Source organism: Loxodonta africana, chromosome 12, assembly GCF_030014295.1.
Source record: "Loxodonta africana isolate mLoxAfr1 chromosome 12, mLoxAfr1.hap2, whole genome shotgun sequence".
Classification (NCBI taxonomy): domain Eukaryota; kingdom Metazoa; phylum Chordata; class Mammalia; order Proboscidea; family Elephantidae; genus Loxodonta; species Loxodonta africana.
In genome coordinates, this window is record NC_087353.1 from 49,670,286 (window position 1) to 49,685,225 (window position 14,940).

Sequence of the window (14,940 nt, forward strand, 5' to 3'; positions counted from 1 at the left end):
AGAAAGGGAGTAGGTGGAGGGGGAGGGAGAAAGGTAGGAGGAGGAAGACAGAGAAGGAAGGTGGGGAGGGGAGGGGTGAGCGAAGGAGAGGGTAATGAGGGGCAGAGGGAGGGCATGAGAGGGAAGGAACAGGGGGAAGGGGTAGGAGGAGAAGGAAGGGGAACAGAAAAGGAAGGAGGGAGGGAAGATGGGTGGACAGACGGAGGAAGCAGGGAATTAACCTTGTTGAACCTGTTCCAAAGGCTGAGGTAGGTACATGCCATACTTTAGTACTGTCCCATTTCATAGATGAGGTAACTGAGGCTGAGAGAAATTTAGAAATTATATATCCTGAAAAAGTAATAGAGGTGGGTCTGAGCTTAGCCCTACATCCTTCACTTGTCACCATGTTGCCCCTTAAACTTACAGATGAGTCCTTACTGTCAGCAAAGCCACTGGCTAAGCAACAAAAAAACCAAATGAGTTGCTGTGGAGGGTCAGAATAGAATTGGGCTCCACAGGTTTTCAATGGCTGATTTTTTTTTGAAGTAGATCCCCAGGCCTTTCTTCTGAGACTTCTCTGGGCAGGGTTGATCACCAGCCTTCCAATCAGGGGCCCAGTGCTTAGCAGTTTGTATCACCCACAGACCAAGCAACCTTTACAGAGGCCTTTACAACCTTGTGCTGCCTTTAAGCCACCAATAATTTAGGGAAGGGCACGGAGGAGACCTGGGGTAACAAGAGGCATGACTGATGAAGGGCCTGCCGCTGGCCTCTGGCCTCTGGCTTATTCCAGGAGAACAGGGAGGCAGCCGGGGCCCTCACTTCTGTAAGGCTGACTGCAGCTGACTTGGCTTCATTTCACAAATATTTCCCATAAACACTCCATACCTCCTCATCTAAGCCCCCTTCCTGCCTAAACCTTTTCTCTGGCGGGGGCCGGTGGGTGGGGGGAAGGTGTTGACATGCCTAAGGCCATGCGCCCCTGGGGCACATCCTCTTGGCTCCCCACAATTGGTTTGGTAGGTTTGACTCCAAGTCCTTGAGAAAAAAAGAAAAACTGGTTAAAAAAATACACTCAGCATTATTTTCAATATGCAAAACACAATTTATTACATGGAGTTTATCTTGAGTCTCTAGATGGTATAAAAAAACAATGCCAAATCAATATTTTATCAGTAAATACTAAACAAAATCCATCATGAGATTAAACATATATGGGAGGTGCTTACTGTCCATGTGTTCTATGGAATGCTTTCATAGTGCCCTTAAATTTGCTTTTTTGACTGGGAAATTATGGCTATTTTGCACATGTATTGAAGATGCTCTATGCCTCTTCCCCTCAGTCTACTTGGCCCCTCCTTTGCTCCATCCCTCCCTTACTTCTGGGAGCCAGAAAGCCCAGGTCAGAGTGTAGGGAGACACAAAACGGTCTGTGCCAGAGACAGCAGGGGATACCATAGCTAGGAGGGGCTGGACCAGGGGCAAACTCTGCAGCTTTCTGGGAGCAGGGCTCAGAAATTCCATGGAACACACTTTGGTGCCTGGTTCCTTCAGCTGGCAGGAACTGGGTGGACACTGTGTCCATTTCCCTGAGCCTCTGCCCAGACTAGAGTCCAGCGGGCTGGGGCAGCTGAAAAATGGCCCCTCCGAGCTATGCCCCCTCCCTTGACAGTGCTCTTTGGAGGTAGGCAGAGGCCTTTTATCTTTCTTTCTCTACACCAGTGCCTAGTGGGCAGTAAAACCCTCGGTAAATGTTTGCTGGGCAAATGACTGAATATAACCATTAAGTTTACTTAAAAAGAGTTAACTCAAAAGTTGGCCTGACTGATTTTTGATGGACTGGCCATCATGACACCTGAAGAAGCAGTTTTGATGGTAGGCCTGGCACCCTATCTGCCCACCAGTGTTTTAGGAGCACTAGGTCTGGGCCTGTCCCTGGCTCTGGAAGAGGGTCTCTGAGGAGCAGAGCCTGGGACAGCCTACAAAGCCAGAACCACCACTAGGAGAAGGGCTGGCTGGAGCTGGGTCACAGGAAGAGGCCCGGCAACTCAGGGACTCAGAGCGCACTGCGCTCAGGCAAGGATCCAGACGGGCAGGCCACTTGCAAGGCAAGTCTTGCCTAGGAATGATTTTTGGTGTCTGAGGTAACCTTTTATTTACCTAAGTAATGCATGCCATCTTTATGAAAGAGGAGTTTCTAAAACAAAGAATGAGCCTCTATGCCTTAAAAAAAAGGGAAAGAAAAAATCCTGTAATAAAAACGCTCTGTATCTTCAAGAGGAATTGCTGAACTTCAAATAAAGACAAGATATACTTTTATGTTTTTGTTTTCTATGTAGGAGGAACAAAGACATTATCATTCAAGACTAATCAATTAAACTGTATATTAAATTACACTTGCAATGCAATAAATATAATTTATAGGAACAAGATCAACTTTAACCTAAGTGTTTCTACTAATACTACAAACAGGTTTTTAAATAAATTTCCTTCCTTGTGTTCCCACACAGAAAGGTTTCGACTGCTCTGAAAACAATTTGTATCACAAGTAGCATTTGGTCTTTCCGCAAATGAAAGAAAATGCTCTGTTCCAGTGTTACAATGACACATCACACCATCACACAATTCATAGATGGAACAGTCCTGCTCCTTTATGTATATCTCTGCTTTGTCTATAATCCGTTCACACAAATGAAAATGTTCTATCTGAAAAGAGACAATAGGAAGTGAGACAGAAAAAAAAAATACTTTTACATTAAAATACAATTTTTAAAAACGATTTTTCTAATTGGATTTGGAATTTTCTTCTATCATAAACCAATTAATACAGTCCTCATAAAGTCCTTTAAGATCAGTATTTTCAGAACAAGGCTCCAGAAGTCACAGTGCACACCAAGATAAACCAGAAGAGTTTAAAAACTTGTTGCCTTGGAGTCAATTCTGAGTCACAATGACCCTGTAGGACAGAGTAGAACTGCCCCATAGGGTTTCCAAGGAGTGGCTGGTGGATTCAAACTGCCGACCTTTAGGTTAGCAGCCGAGCTCTTAATCACTGTGCCACCAGGGCTCTGAAGCGTTTAAAGTACTCTTAAAATGAATTTGATTCAAGAAAATAACATGGAATATATTAAATGGCTGAATTATACTGGTAATCGAATGAATTGAGACAAGTATAATTTCGAATAACCTTAAAAAGAGATAAATTTTAAAATGGAAAACACTGACTTGAAGGTGTCCTGTTGTGCAGAAGGCTCACACTAGCACCTTCCCAGGGGTGGTGATTTCAATAGTGCTATAGATGCACACACAGACACTCAGAGAACTGCCAGCTATGGAGCTGCTCCCTGAAGCTAAGTTACAATGAAGCCTCAGGTCATAATATTTATCTACATGTGAAGATTTCATATTCTACCCTCAGGTCCCTCTGTGCATACTGTGAGAAGACAGTTAAGCCCAAACCTGCAAAGACACAAACAGATCATTAATAGTAAACAACTTTTAAAACCTGAGCTTAAAGAGACAAAGTCTTTTAGACAGACAGACACAGATGTACACACGCACTCCATGCAAAGTTGGGCAGTTTTAAAAGGATCAACTTTACTACTACTAACTCCAAGGTGTTTCATGGACCGATTTTCCCTTTCCTTTAGCTGTGGAGATCATCTGAAGGACATTTGTGGAGTCCTTTCTAGCAGTCGTTAACTATTTTAGGTTGAGAACGGAAACCATCTGTACCTACACAGCTTACTCTGTACATTAGCTTCACTAATTCAGGAAACTCCTGCCCAGGAAGATGGAGTTGCAAATAACATTATTATTTGTTTCAGGAACTTCCTGAATATCCATTTACCTATTTACCCATTAGATTAGATACTCAGCTTACCCTCTTTAGAAAAGACATCTACTTCTTGGGAAAATAAGCAACAAATGACTGTTACTCTTTAAGACTTCCTTCCAAATCCTCCCCCTACCCTTCCCCTGTGTCTAACAACCTTAAACTATTATGCCACAAATCTGTCCAATCCTAATTAAGTTCCCCAATCAAAAGACCTGTCTTAAACCAGACTCCCAAAGTCTTACAAATATCTGCCTTTGTTTTCCCCTTCTGAAATGCTACTAAGACTGTCAAGTTTCTGATCTTCTACGCTGTAGTAAGCAATAAACTTAGCTTTGCATTATGAATGGCCTATTTTGGTAGTATTTTCAGGGAGCCAACATTTGACAAGGTCATGGAGCTCTTTGAGAATCTGATAAAAACCACAAGGATGCTTTTCCCAGAAAAATGCATATATGCACACAGGGGTCTGGGACCACAGAATAAGAACCTGCACTACAGGGAGGCAGGATAGGTAATCTGGTGTTTGCCAAAGGCTAGAATCACAGGAATCCAATTTTTAGGGTCAAAAGGAACTATTTGGGTCATCTAGCCTAACTACTCCCTCAGCTACATGCTGATAGAGTAAAATCTATAAAAGCCAGAACTTGTGTAAGGCGGAAAGCTGTCAGAGAAGGAAAACTCAAATTTTTCCACTAAAAGGAGAGATAGAATAGTGGTAAGACAGCACCCTGGGAAAGGCAAAAAACTTACAAGACCCAGAAAAGCAAGGCAGTCCGGTCCAGCTCCAGCTTTCACAGGTTTCACTGTGCATGGTTGTCTAGTCTCACTTGAACACTCATATTCGCGGGGGCCTCAGAACCTTCCTAGGCAACTCATTTCTTCTTTGTCTACAGGCAGAGCTAAAATCAGAGCTCTCCTTGGCTGACCAGGCGCATCTTAGCTCACTCTAACCCTTCTGCTTTAAGGAAGACCAGTCAACTCTCTTCTCTCCTCTCACGTACAGAATGAAAGTGAAAAACATGTCTCTTACTCTTAGGGTATGATCCCATGATCCTGAGCAGAAAGCAGTCCCATCAGGGGAAACTCGTAGAGTACTAACACGGTTTTCATGTCCGAACAGGATGGAAACTCGGGACCCCTTGAGAACATCCCAGACATTGATAGTATAGTCATTGTAACCGGCAAACAGCAGGCGACCTAGAAGAGGAAAGATATACGTAGTGCCGCTGTAATGAAATTGCGTTTGCAGCATGATGTTTTTACACCAGTGTCTTCCTTCCTGTCTTCCATTTCACAACACATTCATTCATTCAATCAACAATTCATTCAATTAATAAACTTAAGTGATTTAGCTTTTTTTTTTTTTTTATGTGCCAGGCAAGGTGCAGTACAGGCACAGAGTTTACTATATAATCGACTACATCTGTGGAAAGAGACAATGGAAAAGCTCAATATCATCAGCTGGAATATGGCCAGGGACCAACTGTGGAACAATAAATTGCTCATACGCAAGTTCAAGTTGAAGTGAAGAAAATTAGAACAAGTCCACGAGAGCCAAAGTACGACCTTGAGTATAACCCAGACCCATCCCACCTGAATTTAGAGACCATCTCAAGAAAAGACTTAACGTATTGAACACTAACGAACCAAGACCAGACAAGCTGTGGAATGACATCAAGGACATCACACATGAAGAAAGTAAGAGGTCACTAAAAAGACAGAAAAGAAAGAAAATACCAAAATGGACATCAGAAGAGACTCTGAAACTTGCTCTTCAACGTATAGTAGTTACAGAAATGATAAAGTAAAAGAGCTGAACAGAAGATTTTAAAGGGTGGCTAGAGAAGACAAAGTAAAATATTATAATGAAATGGTGCAAAGAAAACCAAAAGGGAAGTTAGAAAACCAAAAGGGAAGAAGATGCTCGGCATTTCTCAAGCTGAAAGAACTCAAGAAAAAATTCAAGCCTCAGGGGAAAATATTAAAGACATAGGAAGCATCAAAAGAAAATGGAAGGTATACACAGAGTAACTGTACCAAGAAGAATTGGTTGATGTTCAACCATTTCAGGAGGTAACAAATGGTCAAGAGCCGATGGGACTGAAGGAAGAGGTCCAAGCTGCCCTAAAGGCATTAATGAAAAACGAGGCTCCAGTAATTGACGGAATACCAACTGAGATGTTTCGACAAATGGATGCAGTGCTGCAAATGCTCACTCATCTATGCCAAGAAATTTGGAAGACAGCTACCTGGCCAACCGACTTGAAGAGATCCGTATTTGAGCACATTCCAAAGAAAGGTGATCCAACAGAATGCAGAAATTATTGAACAATATCATTAATATCACATGCAAGTAAAATTTTGCTGAAGATCATTCATAAGCTGTTGCAGTAGTACATTGACAGGAAATTGCCAGAAATTCAAGCTGGATTCAGAAGAAGACATGGAACAAGGGATATTGCTGACGTCAGATGGATCCTGGCTGAAAGCAGGGAATACAAGAAAGATGTTTACCTGTGTCTTATTGACTATGCAAAGGCATTCGACTGTGTGGATCATAACAAATTATGGATAACATTGGGAAGAATGGAAATTCCAGAACACTTAATTGTGCTCATGAGGAACCTGTGCTTAGGCCAAGAGGCAGTCGTTTGAACAGAACAAGGGGATACTGCGTGTTTTCAAGTCAGGAAAGGTGTGCATCAAGGTTGTATCCTTTCACCATACTTATTCAATCTGTATGCTAAGAAAATAATCTGAGAAGCTGGACTATATGAAGAAGAATGCTGCATCAGGATTGGAAAAAGACTCATAAACAACCTGTGATATGCAGATGACACAACCTTCCTTGCTGAAGACTTGAAGCACTTACTAATGAAGATAAAAGACCACAGCCTTCAGTATGGATTACAACTCAGCATAAAGAAAACAAAAATCCTCACAGCTGGTCCAATAAGCAACATCATGATAAACAGAGAAAAGACTGAAGTTGTTAAGAATTTCATGTTACTTGGATCCACAATCAACAGCCATGGAAGCAGCAGTCAAAAAATTAATCGAAACATTGCACTGGGCAAATCTGCTGCAAAAGATCTCTTTAATGTGTTAAAACGCAAAGATGTCACTTTAAGGACTAAGGTGCACCTGACCCAAGCTATGGTGTTTTCAGTCACCTCATAGGCGTGTGACAGCTGGACAATGAATCAGGAAGACTGAAAAAGAATTGATGCCTTTGAATTATGGTGTTGGTGAAGAATATAGAAAATATCATGGACTGCCAAAAGAAGGAACAATCTGTCTTGGAAGAAGTATAGCCAGAATGCTCATTAGGAGCAAGGATGGCGAGACTTTGTCTCACATGCTTTGGACGTGTTATCAGGAAGGACTAGTCCCTGGAGAAGGACATGATGCTTGGTCAGTTAAAAAGAGGAAGACCCGAAATGAGATGGATTGACACAGTGGCTGCAACAATGGGCCTAACAATTCTGAGGATGACGCAGGACCACACAGTGTTTTGTTCTGTTGTACATCGGGCTTCTTTGTGTCGGAACCGACTCGATGGCACCTAACAACAACGATGTGTGCCAGGCATCCCTGAGTGCTGCACATGGTTAACATGCTTGGCTCCTAACTGAAAGGCTGGAGATTTGAGTCCACCCACAGGTGCCTTGGAAGAAATGCCTGTCAATCCACTTCTGAAAAAGCAGCCTTTGAAACTCTGTGGAGCATAGTTCTACTCTGATATGACTGGGGTCACCATGAATTGAAATCGACTCAATGGTAGCAATGGTAATGTTGTGTGCCAGGCACTGTGCTTTGCCCTAGAGATTCAAAGAGGAGAAAGCATAGTCCCTGCCCACTGTGGAGGTGGTGGGGAACAGACACAAGCTGTCGTAGCACCACGTGTAAGAGCCATAATCTAAGTGCTTATGTATGCGTAAAGTGCTATAGGATCCTAGAGGAAGAGGGATCAAGAAAGGCACTGCAGAGACAAAATTTTGGAGTAGGAGTTTGTCATGCAGAGATGGGAGAAAGATGTCCAGGCAGAATGCAGCATGTGTGCACAAAAGCACAGAGACAGTCTAAGGGGGTGTGTTTGGGGAAAATGAATGGTTCAGAGACCGAGCCTATCAGCACTGCCTTTACCTTCACTAGCAGCCTCCCCAGCTGTGGGGGCAGAGGTGCCTTGAGCTTCAGGACATTGAAAATGGACTCTTGTTTACCCCCTCACCACCGATAAAAGTCCCCTTTCCCATGTGGGGAGGAAATGTGCAAGGGTGTTGCAGATGTGAGGTTCGGATACATCACGGCCTTGAAGAGCAGCATTAGGTGGGGCACAATGAATCAGGCTGGGCAGATATGCTGCAGGCAGGGTGCTTACTGTCTCAAAGCAGCGATGGGCCAAGTGTGGGACAAGAAACACAGTGGAGGAAAACTGGCACAAGCACCAAAAACAAACCAAAAAAACCTAAGAAACTGTGCCGTTGAGTAAATTCCTACTCACAGTAACCCTATAGGACAGAGTAGAACTGCCCCGTAGGGTTTCCAAGGTGGCAAATCTTTGAGGAAGCAGACTGCCACATCTTTTTCCAGACACAACTGATGGTAGGTTCCAACTGCTGACCTTTCAGTTAGCTGTGCCACTGGGCCACCAGAGGTCCTGGCGCTAGCACAGATATTAGCATATCTGTGCACAGGAAGTTTAGTTGATGGGAAGCTTGTTAGCAAGCTTGCTTTCATTCAGGTCCAGTTTTACAATCCTAGGAAAGTTTCTGAAATATAAAACTTACCACTGAGTGAGAAGTCCACGCTGGATGCTCCAAACAGGATACTCTCTTTGGAATAGATGGCGACCTCCCTGTCTGCCCGGAGGTCATAGAGGCGACACTGGAGGCAAAGACACAGGCAAAGAAGCATTCACCTCTGGCTCCCGTTTGGTGAGGCAGTGACTACAAAGCTACAGACAGGCTCCTGTGGCTTGGAGAGGAAAAACCTCTCCTAGGATTCCATCCCTCAACCATAACTCCTGTGGGGCCCTCCCTATGAATTCAGGCAGAGTCAAACAGAAAACACAGAAGATCCTTTCAGGTACAAAAACACGCCTTTTTTTTCATGATACATGTTCATTGCAGAAAATTCAGAAAAATTTAGAAATGCATAAGGAAGGAAATAAGTCACCTCAAATTCTAGACGAAATTACTAACATATGGATTATTTCCTTCACTTTCATTTCTATTTTATATGTGTATTTCAATGTGGTCGTTTCATTATTGTTTCTACTAACATAATGTCATGACTGTTTTCCCACATCATTAAACAGTCTTCAGAAAACATGATTTACATGGTCATTGAGTACTGACTATTCTTACATTGGAGCCCTGGTGGCACAGTAGTTAAGAGCTTGGCTGCTAACCAAAAGGTCAGCAGTTTGGATCTACCAGCTGCTCCTTGGAAACCTTATGGGGGCAGTTCTACTCTGTCCTATAGAGCTGCTATGAGTTGGAATTAACTCAATGGCAATGGATTTGGCTGTTGTTGTTTTCTTTTTTTTTTTTCTTTATTTTAAAATAATTTTTATTGTGTTTTAAGTGAAAATTTACAAATCAAGTCCATCTGTCACATATAAGCTTATATACACCTTACTACACACTCCCATTCACTCTCCCCCTAATGAGTCAGCCCGCTCCCTTCCTCCAGTCTCTCCTTTCGTGACCGTTTTGTCAGTTTCTAACGCTCTGTACCCTCCCATCTCCCCTCCAGACAGGAGATGCCAACACAGTCTCAAGTGTCCACCTGATACAAGTAGCTCACTCTTCATCAGCATCTCTCTCCAGCCCACTGTCCAGTTCCTTCCATGTCTGATGAGTAGTCTTCGGGAATGGTTCCTGTCCTGGGCCAACAGAAGGTTTGGGGACCATGACCGCCGGGATTCTTCTAGTCTCAGTCAGACCATTAAGTCTGGTCTTTTTATGAGAATTTGGGGTCTGCATCCCACTGTTCTCCTGCTCCCTCAGGAGTTCTCTGTTGTGTTCCCTGTCAGGGCAGTCATCGGTTGTGGCCGGGCACCATCTAGTTCTTCTGGTCTCAGGATGATGTGAGTCTCTAGTTCACGTGGCCCTCTCTGTCTCTTGGGCTCTTAGTTATCGTGTGACCTTGGTGTTCTTCATTCTCCTTTGATCCAGATGGGCTGAGACCAATTGATGCATCTTAGATTGCCGCTTGTTAGCATTTAAGACCCCAGATGCCGTATTTCAAAGTGGGTTTTAATTCTTACATAAAAATCTTTGTACTTATTTTTTTTAATTGTGCTTTAAGTGAAAGTTTACAAGTCAGTTTCTCATACAAAAATTTATATACACCTTGCTACATACTCCTAGTTGCTCTCCCCTTAATGAGTCAGCACGTTCCTTCTCTCCACCCTGTATTCCCTGTGTCCATTCAGCCAGCTTCCGTCCCCCTCTGACTTCTCATCTTCCCTCCAGACAGGAGCTGCCCACACAGTCTCATGTGTCTCCTTGAGCCAAGAAGCCCACTCCTCACTGTATCATTTTCTGTCTCATAGTTCAGTCCAATCCCTGTCTGAAGACTTGGCTTTGGGAATGGTTCCAGTCTTGGGCTAACAGAAGGTCTGGGGACTATGACCTCTGGGATCCTTCTAGTTCCAGCGAGACCATTAAGTCTGGTCTTTTTCTGAGAATTTGAGGTCTGCATCCCACTGCTCTCCTCCTCCATCAGGGATTCTCTGTTGTGTTACCTGTCAGCATAGTCATCGGTTGTAGCCGGGCACTATCTATTTCTTCTGGTCTCAGGCTGATGTAGTCTCTGATTTATGTGGCCCTTTCTGACTCTTGGGCTCACACTTACCTTGTATCTTTGGTGTTCTTCATTCTCATTTGCTCCAGGTGGGTTGAGACCAATTGATGCATCTTAGATGGCCGCTTGATAGTGTTTAAGACCCCAGATCCCAAAGTGGGATGCGGAATGTTTTCTTAATAGATTTTATTATGGCAATTGACTTAGATGTCCTCTGAAACCATGGTCCCCAGATTACCCCCCCCCCACTCCCCACTACTCTGGCCTTCAAAGTGTTCAGTTTATTCAGGAAACTACTTAACTTTTGGTTTACTCCAGTTGTGCTGACCTCTCCTGTATTGTGTGTTGCCTTTCCCTTCACCTAAAAGAGTTCTTGTCTACTATCTAGTGAATAACCCCTTCCTCTTTCCCTCCCCACCCTCGTAACCATCCAAGAATATTTTCTTCTCTGTTTAAACTATTTTTTTTATAATTTTTTTTGTGCTTTAAGTGAAAGTTTACAAATCAAGTCAGTCTCACATAAAAACCCATATACACCTTGCTACACACTCCCAATTACTCTCCCCCTAATGAGACAGCCTGCTCTTTCCATCCAGTCTCTCTTTTTGTGTCCATTTCGCCACCTTCTAACCCCCTCCACCCTCTCATCTATGCCAACATAGCCTCCAGTGTCCACGTGATCCAAGAAGCTCACTCCTCACCAGCATCTCTCTCTAACCCATTGTCCAGTCCAATCCATGCCTGAAGAGTTGGCTTCGGGAATGATTCCTGTCATGGGCCAACAGAAGATCTGGGGGTCATGACCACTGGGGTCCTTCTAGTCTCAGTCAGACCATTCAGCCTGGTGTTATGAGAATTTGGGGTCTGCATCCCACTGCTTTCCTGCTCCCTCCGGGGTTCTCTGTTGTGTTCCCTGTCAGGGCTGTCATTGTTGTAGCCAGGCACCATGTACTTCTTCTGGTCTCAGGATGATGTAGTTTTTGGTTCATGTGGCCCTTTCTGTCTCTTGGACTCGTAATCGCCTTGTGTCCTTGGTGTTCTTCATTCTACTTTGATCCAGGTGGGTTGAGACCAACTGATGCATCTTAGATGGCTGCTTGCTAGCGTTTAAGACCCCAGACGCCACTCTTCAAAGTGGGATGCAGAATGTTTCCTTAATAGATTTTATCATGCCAGTTCACTTAGATGTCCCCTGAAACCATGGTCCTCAGAACCCTGCCCCTGCTACGCTGGCCTTCAAGGCATTCAGTTTATTCAGGAAACTTCTTTGCTTTTGGTTTAGTCCAATTGTGCTGACCTCCCCTGTATTGTGTGCTGTCTTTCCCTTCACCTAAAGTAGTCCTTATCTACTATCTAATTAGTGAATGCCCCTCTTCCACCCTCCCTCCCTACCCCCTCTCGTAACAATAAAAGGATGTTTTCTTCTCAGTTTAAACTATTTCTCAAGTTCTTATAATAGTGGTCTTATACAATATTTGTCCTTTTGCAACTGACTAATTTCACTCAGCATAATGCTTTCCACGTTCCTCCATGTTACGAAATGTTTCATAGATTCCTCACTGTTCTTTATCAGTGCATAGTATTTCATTGCGTGAATATATCATAATTTATTTATCCATTCATCTGTTGATGGGCACCTTGGTTGCTTCCATCTTTTTGCTATTGTAAACAGTGCTGCAATAAACATGGGTGTGCATATATCTGTCCGTGGAAAGGCTCTTATTTCTCTAGGATATATTCCAAGGAGTGGGATTGCAGGATCGTATGGTAGTTCTATTTCTAGCTTTTTAAGAAAGCGTCAAATCGATTTCCAAAGTGGTTGTACCATTTTACATTCCCACCAGCAGTGTCTAACATGTTCTAGTCTCTCCACAACCTCTCCAACATTTATTATTTTGTGTTTTTTGGATTAATGCCAGCCCTTGTTAGAGTGAGACGAAATCTCATTGTAGTTTTGATCTGCATTTCTCTAATGGCTAATGATAGTGAACATTTCCTCATATATCTGTTAGCTACCTGAACGTCTTCTTTAGTAAAGTGTCTATTTATATCTTTTGCCCATTTTTTAATTGGATTATTTGTCTTTTTGCAGTTGAGTTTTTGCAGTATCATGTAGATTTTAGAGATCAGGCGCTGATCGGAAATGTCATAGCTAGAAACTTTTTCCCAATCCGTAGATAGTCTTTTTACTCTTTTGATGAAGTCTTTGGATGAGCATAGGTGTCTGATTTTTAGGAGCTCCCAGTTATCTAGTTTTTCTTCTACATTCTTAATAATGTTTTGTATACTGTTTACGCCATGTATTAGGGCTCCTAATGTTGTCCCTATTTTTTCTTCCATGATCTTTATCGTTTTAGATTTTATATTTAGGTCTTGGATCCATTTTGAGTTAGTTTTTGTGCATGGAGTGAGGTATGGGTCTTGTTTCATTTTTTTTGCAGATGGATATCCAGTTATGCCAGCACTATTTGTGAAAAAGACTTCTTTTCCCCATTTAACTGTTTTGGGGCCTTTGTCAAATATCGACTGCTCATATGTGGAAGGATTTATGTCTGGATTCTAAATTCTGTTCCATTGGTCCATGTGTCTGTTGTTGTACCAGTACCAGGATGTTTTGACTACTGTGGCGATATAATAGGTTCTAAAGTCAGGTGAAGTAGGCCTCCCACTTCTTCTTTTTCAGTAATGCCTTATTTATCCAGGGCCTCTTTCCCTTCCATATGAAGTTGGTGATTTGTTTCTCCATCTCGTTAAAGAATGTCATTGGGATTTGGATTGTAATTGCATTAAATGTATAGATTGCTTTTGGTAGAATAGACACTTTTATAATGTTAGGTCTTCCTATCCACGAGCAAGGTATGTTCTTCCACTTATGTAAGTCTCTTGGTTTCTTGCAGAAGCATACTGTAGTTTTCTTTGTATAAGTCTTTTACATCTCTGGTAAGATTTATTCCTAAGTAGTTTATTTTCTTGGGGGCTACTGTAAATGGTATTCATTTGGTAATTTCCTCTTTGATGTTCTCTTTGTTGGTGTAGAGGAGTCCAACTGATTTTTGTATGATTATCTCATATCCTGATACTCTGCTGAACTCTTCTATTAGTGTCAGTAGTTTTTTTTGGAGATTCTTTAGGGTTTTCTATATATAAGATCATGTCATCTGCAAATAAAAAAAACCAACCAATACTTTTACTTCTTCCTTGCCAATCTGGATGCCCTTTATTTCTTTATCTAGCCTAATTGCTCTGGCTAGGACTTCCAGCACAATATTGAATAAGAGTGGTGATAAAGGGCATCCTTGTCTGGTTCCCGATCTCAATGGGAATGTTTTCAGGCTCTCTCCATTTAGGGTGATGTTGGCTGTTGGCTTTGTATAAATGCCCTTTATTATGCTGAGGAAATTTTCCTTCTATTCCTATTTTGCTGAGAGTTTTTATCATGAATGAGTGTTGAACTTTGTCAAATTCCTTTTCTGCAACAATTGATAAAATCATGTGACTCTTGTCTTTTGTTTTATTTATGTGGTGGATTACATTAATTGTTTTTCTAATGCTGAACCATCCCTGCATACCTGGTATGAATCCCACTTGGTCTTGGTGAATTATTTTTTTGATATGTTGTTGAATTCTATTGGCTAGAATTTTGTTGAGAATTTTTGCACCTACATTCATGAGGAATATAGGTCTATAATTTTCTTTTCTTGTGGTGTCTTTACCTGGTTTGGTATCAGGGATATGGTGGCTTCATAGAAGCCGTCCTTTCCTATGCTCTGAACTACCTTTACTAGTAGTGGTGTTAACTCTTCTCTGAAAGTTTGGTAGAACTCTGCAGTGAAGCTATCCGGATCAGGGATTTTTTTTTTGTTGGGAGTTTTTTGATTACCTTTTCAATCTCTTCTTTTGTTATGGGTCTATTTAGTTGTTCTACCTCTGTTTGTGTTAGTTTAGGTAGGTAGTGTGTTTCTAGGGATTCATCCATTTCTTCTAGGTTTTCAAATTTGTTTGAGTATAGTTTTTCATAGTAACCTGATACGATACTTTTAATTTCAGTTGGGTCTGTTGTAATATCGCCCATCTCATTTCTTATTCAGGTTATTTGCTTCCTCTCCTGTTTTTCTTTTGTCAGTTTGGCCAGTGGTTTATCAATTTTGCTGATTTTTTCAAAAAACCAGATTTTGCTCTTGTTAATTCTTTCAGTTGTTTTTCTGTTTTCTATTTCATTTTTTTTTTTTTATTTCATTTAGTTCAGCTATAATTTTTATGATTTGTTTTCTCCTGGTGCCTGTGGGTTGCTTTTGTTGCTCTCTTTC

General features: G+C 42.1%; 1 protein-coding gene across 5 annotated transcripts in view; it reads right to left on the reverse strand.

The window, feature by feature from the left end:
- Window positions 1–1,063: 1,063 nt before the first annotated feature.
- The window catches only part of GNB5 (G protein subunit beta 5), a 78,764-nt gene continuing 64,887 nt past the window's right edge, over window positions 1,064–14,940 (reverse strand). For 3 of the 5 annotated variants that reach the window (XM_010600083.3, XM_064295229.1, XM_023539500.2), the window contains 2 exons: window positions 8,611–8,707; window positions 3,448–5,017 (listed from right to left, as the gene is read on the reverse strand). In XM_010600083.3, the coding sequence (XP_010598385.1) occupies window positions 4,767–5,017; window positions 8,611–8,707 (348 nt within the window). In that variant the 3' untranslated portion in view covers window positions 3,448–4,766. The other 2 variants (XM_010600084.3, XM_023539499.2) reach the window with 2 other exon arrangements.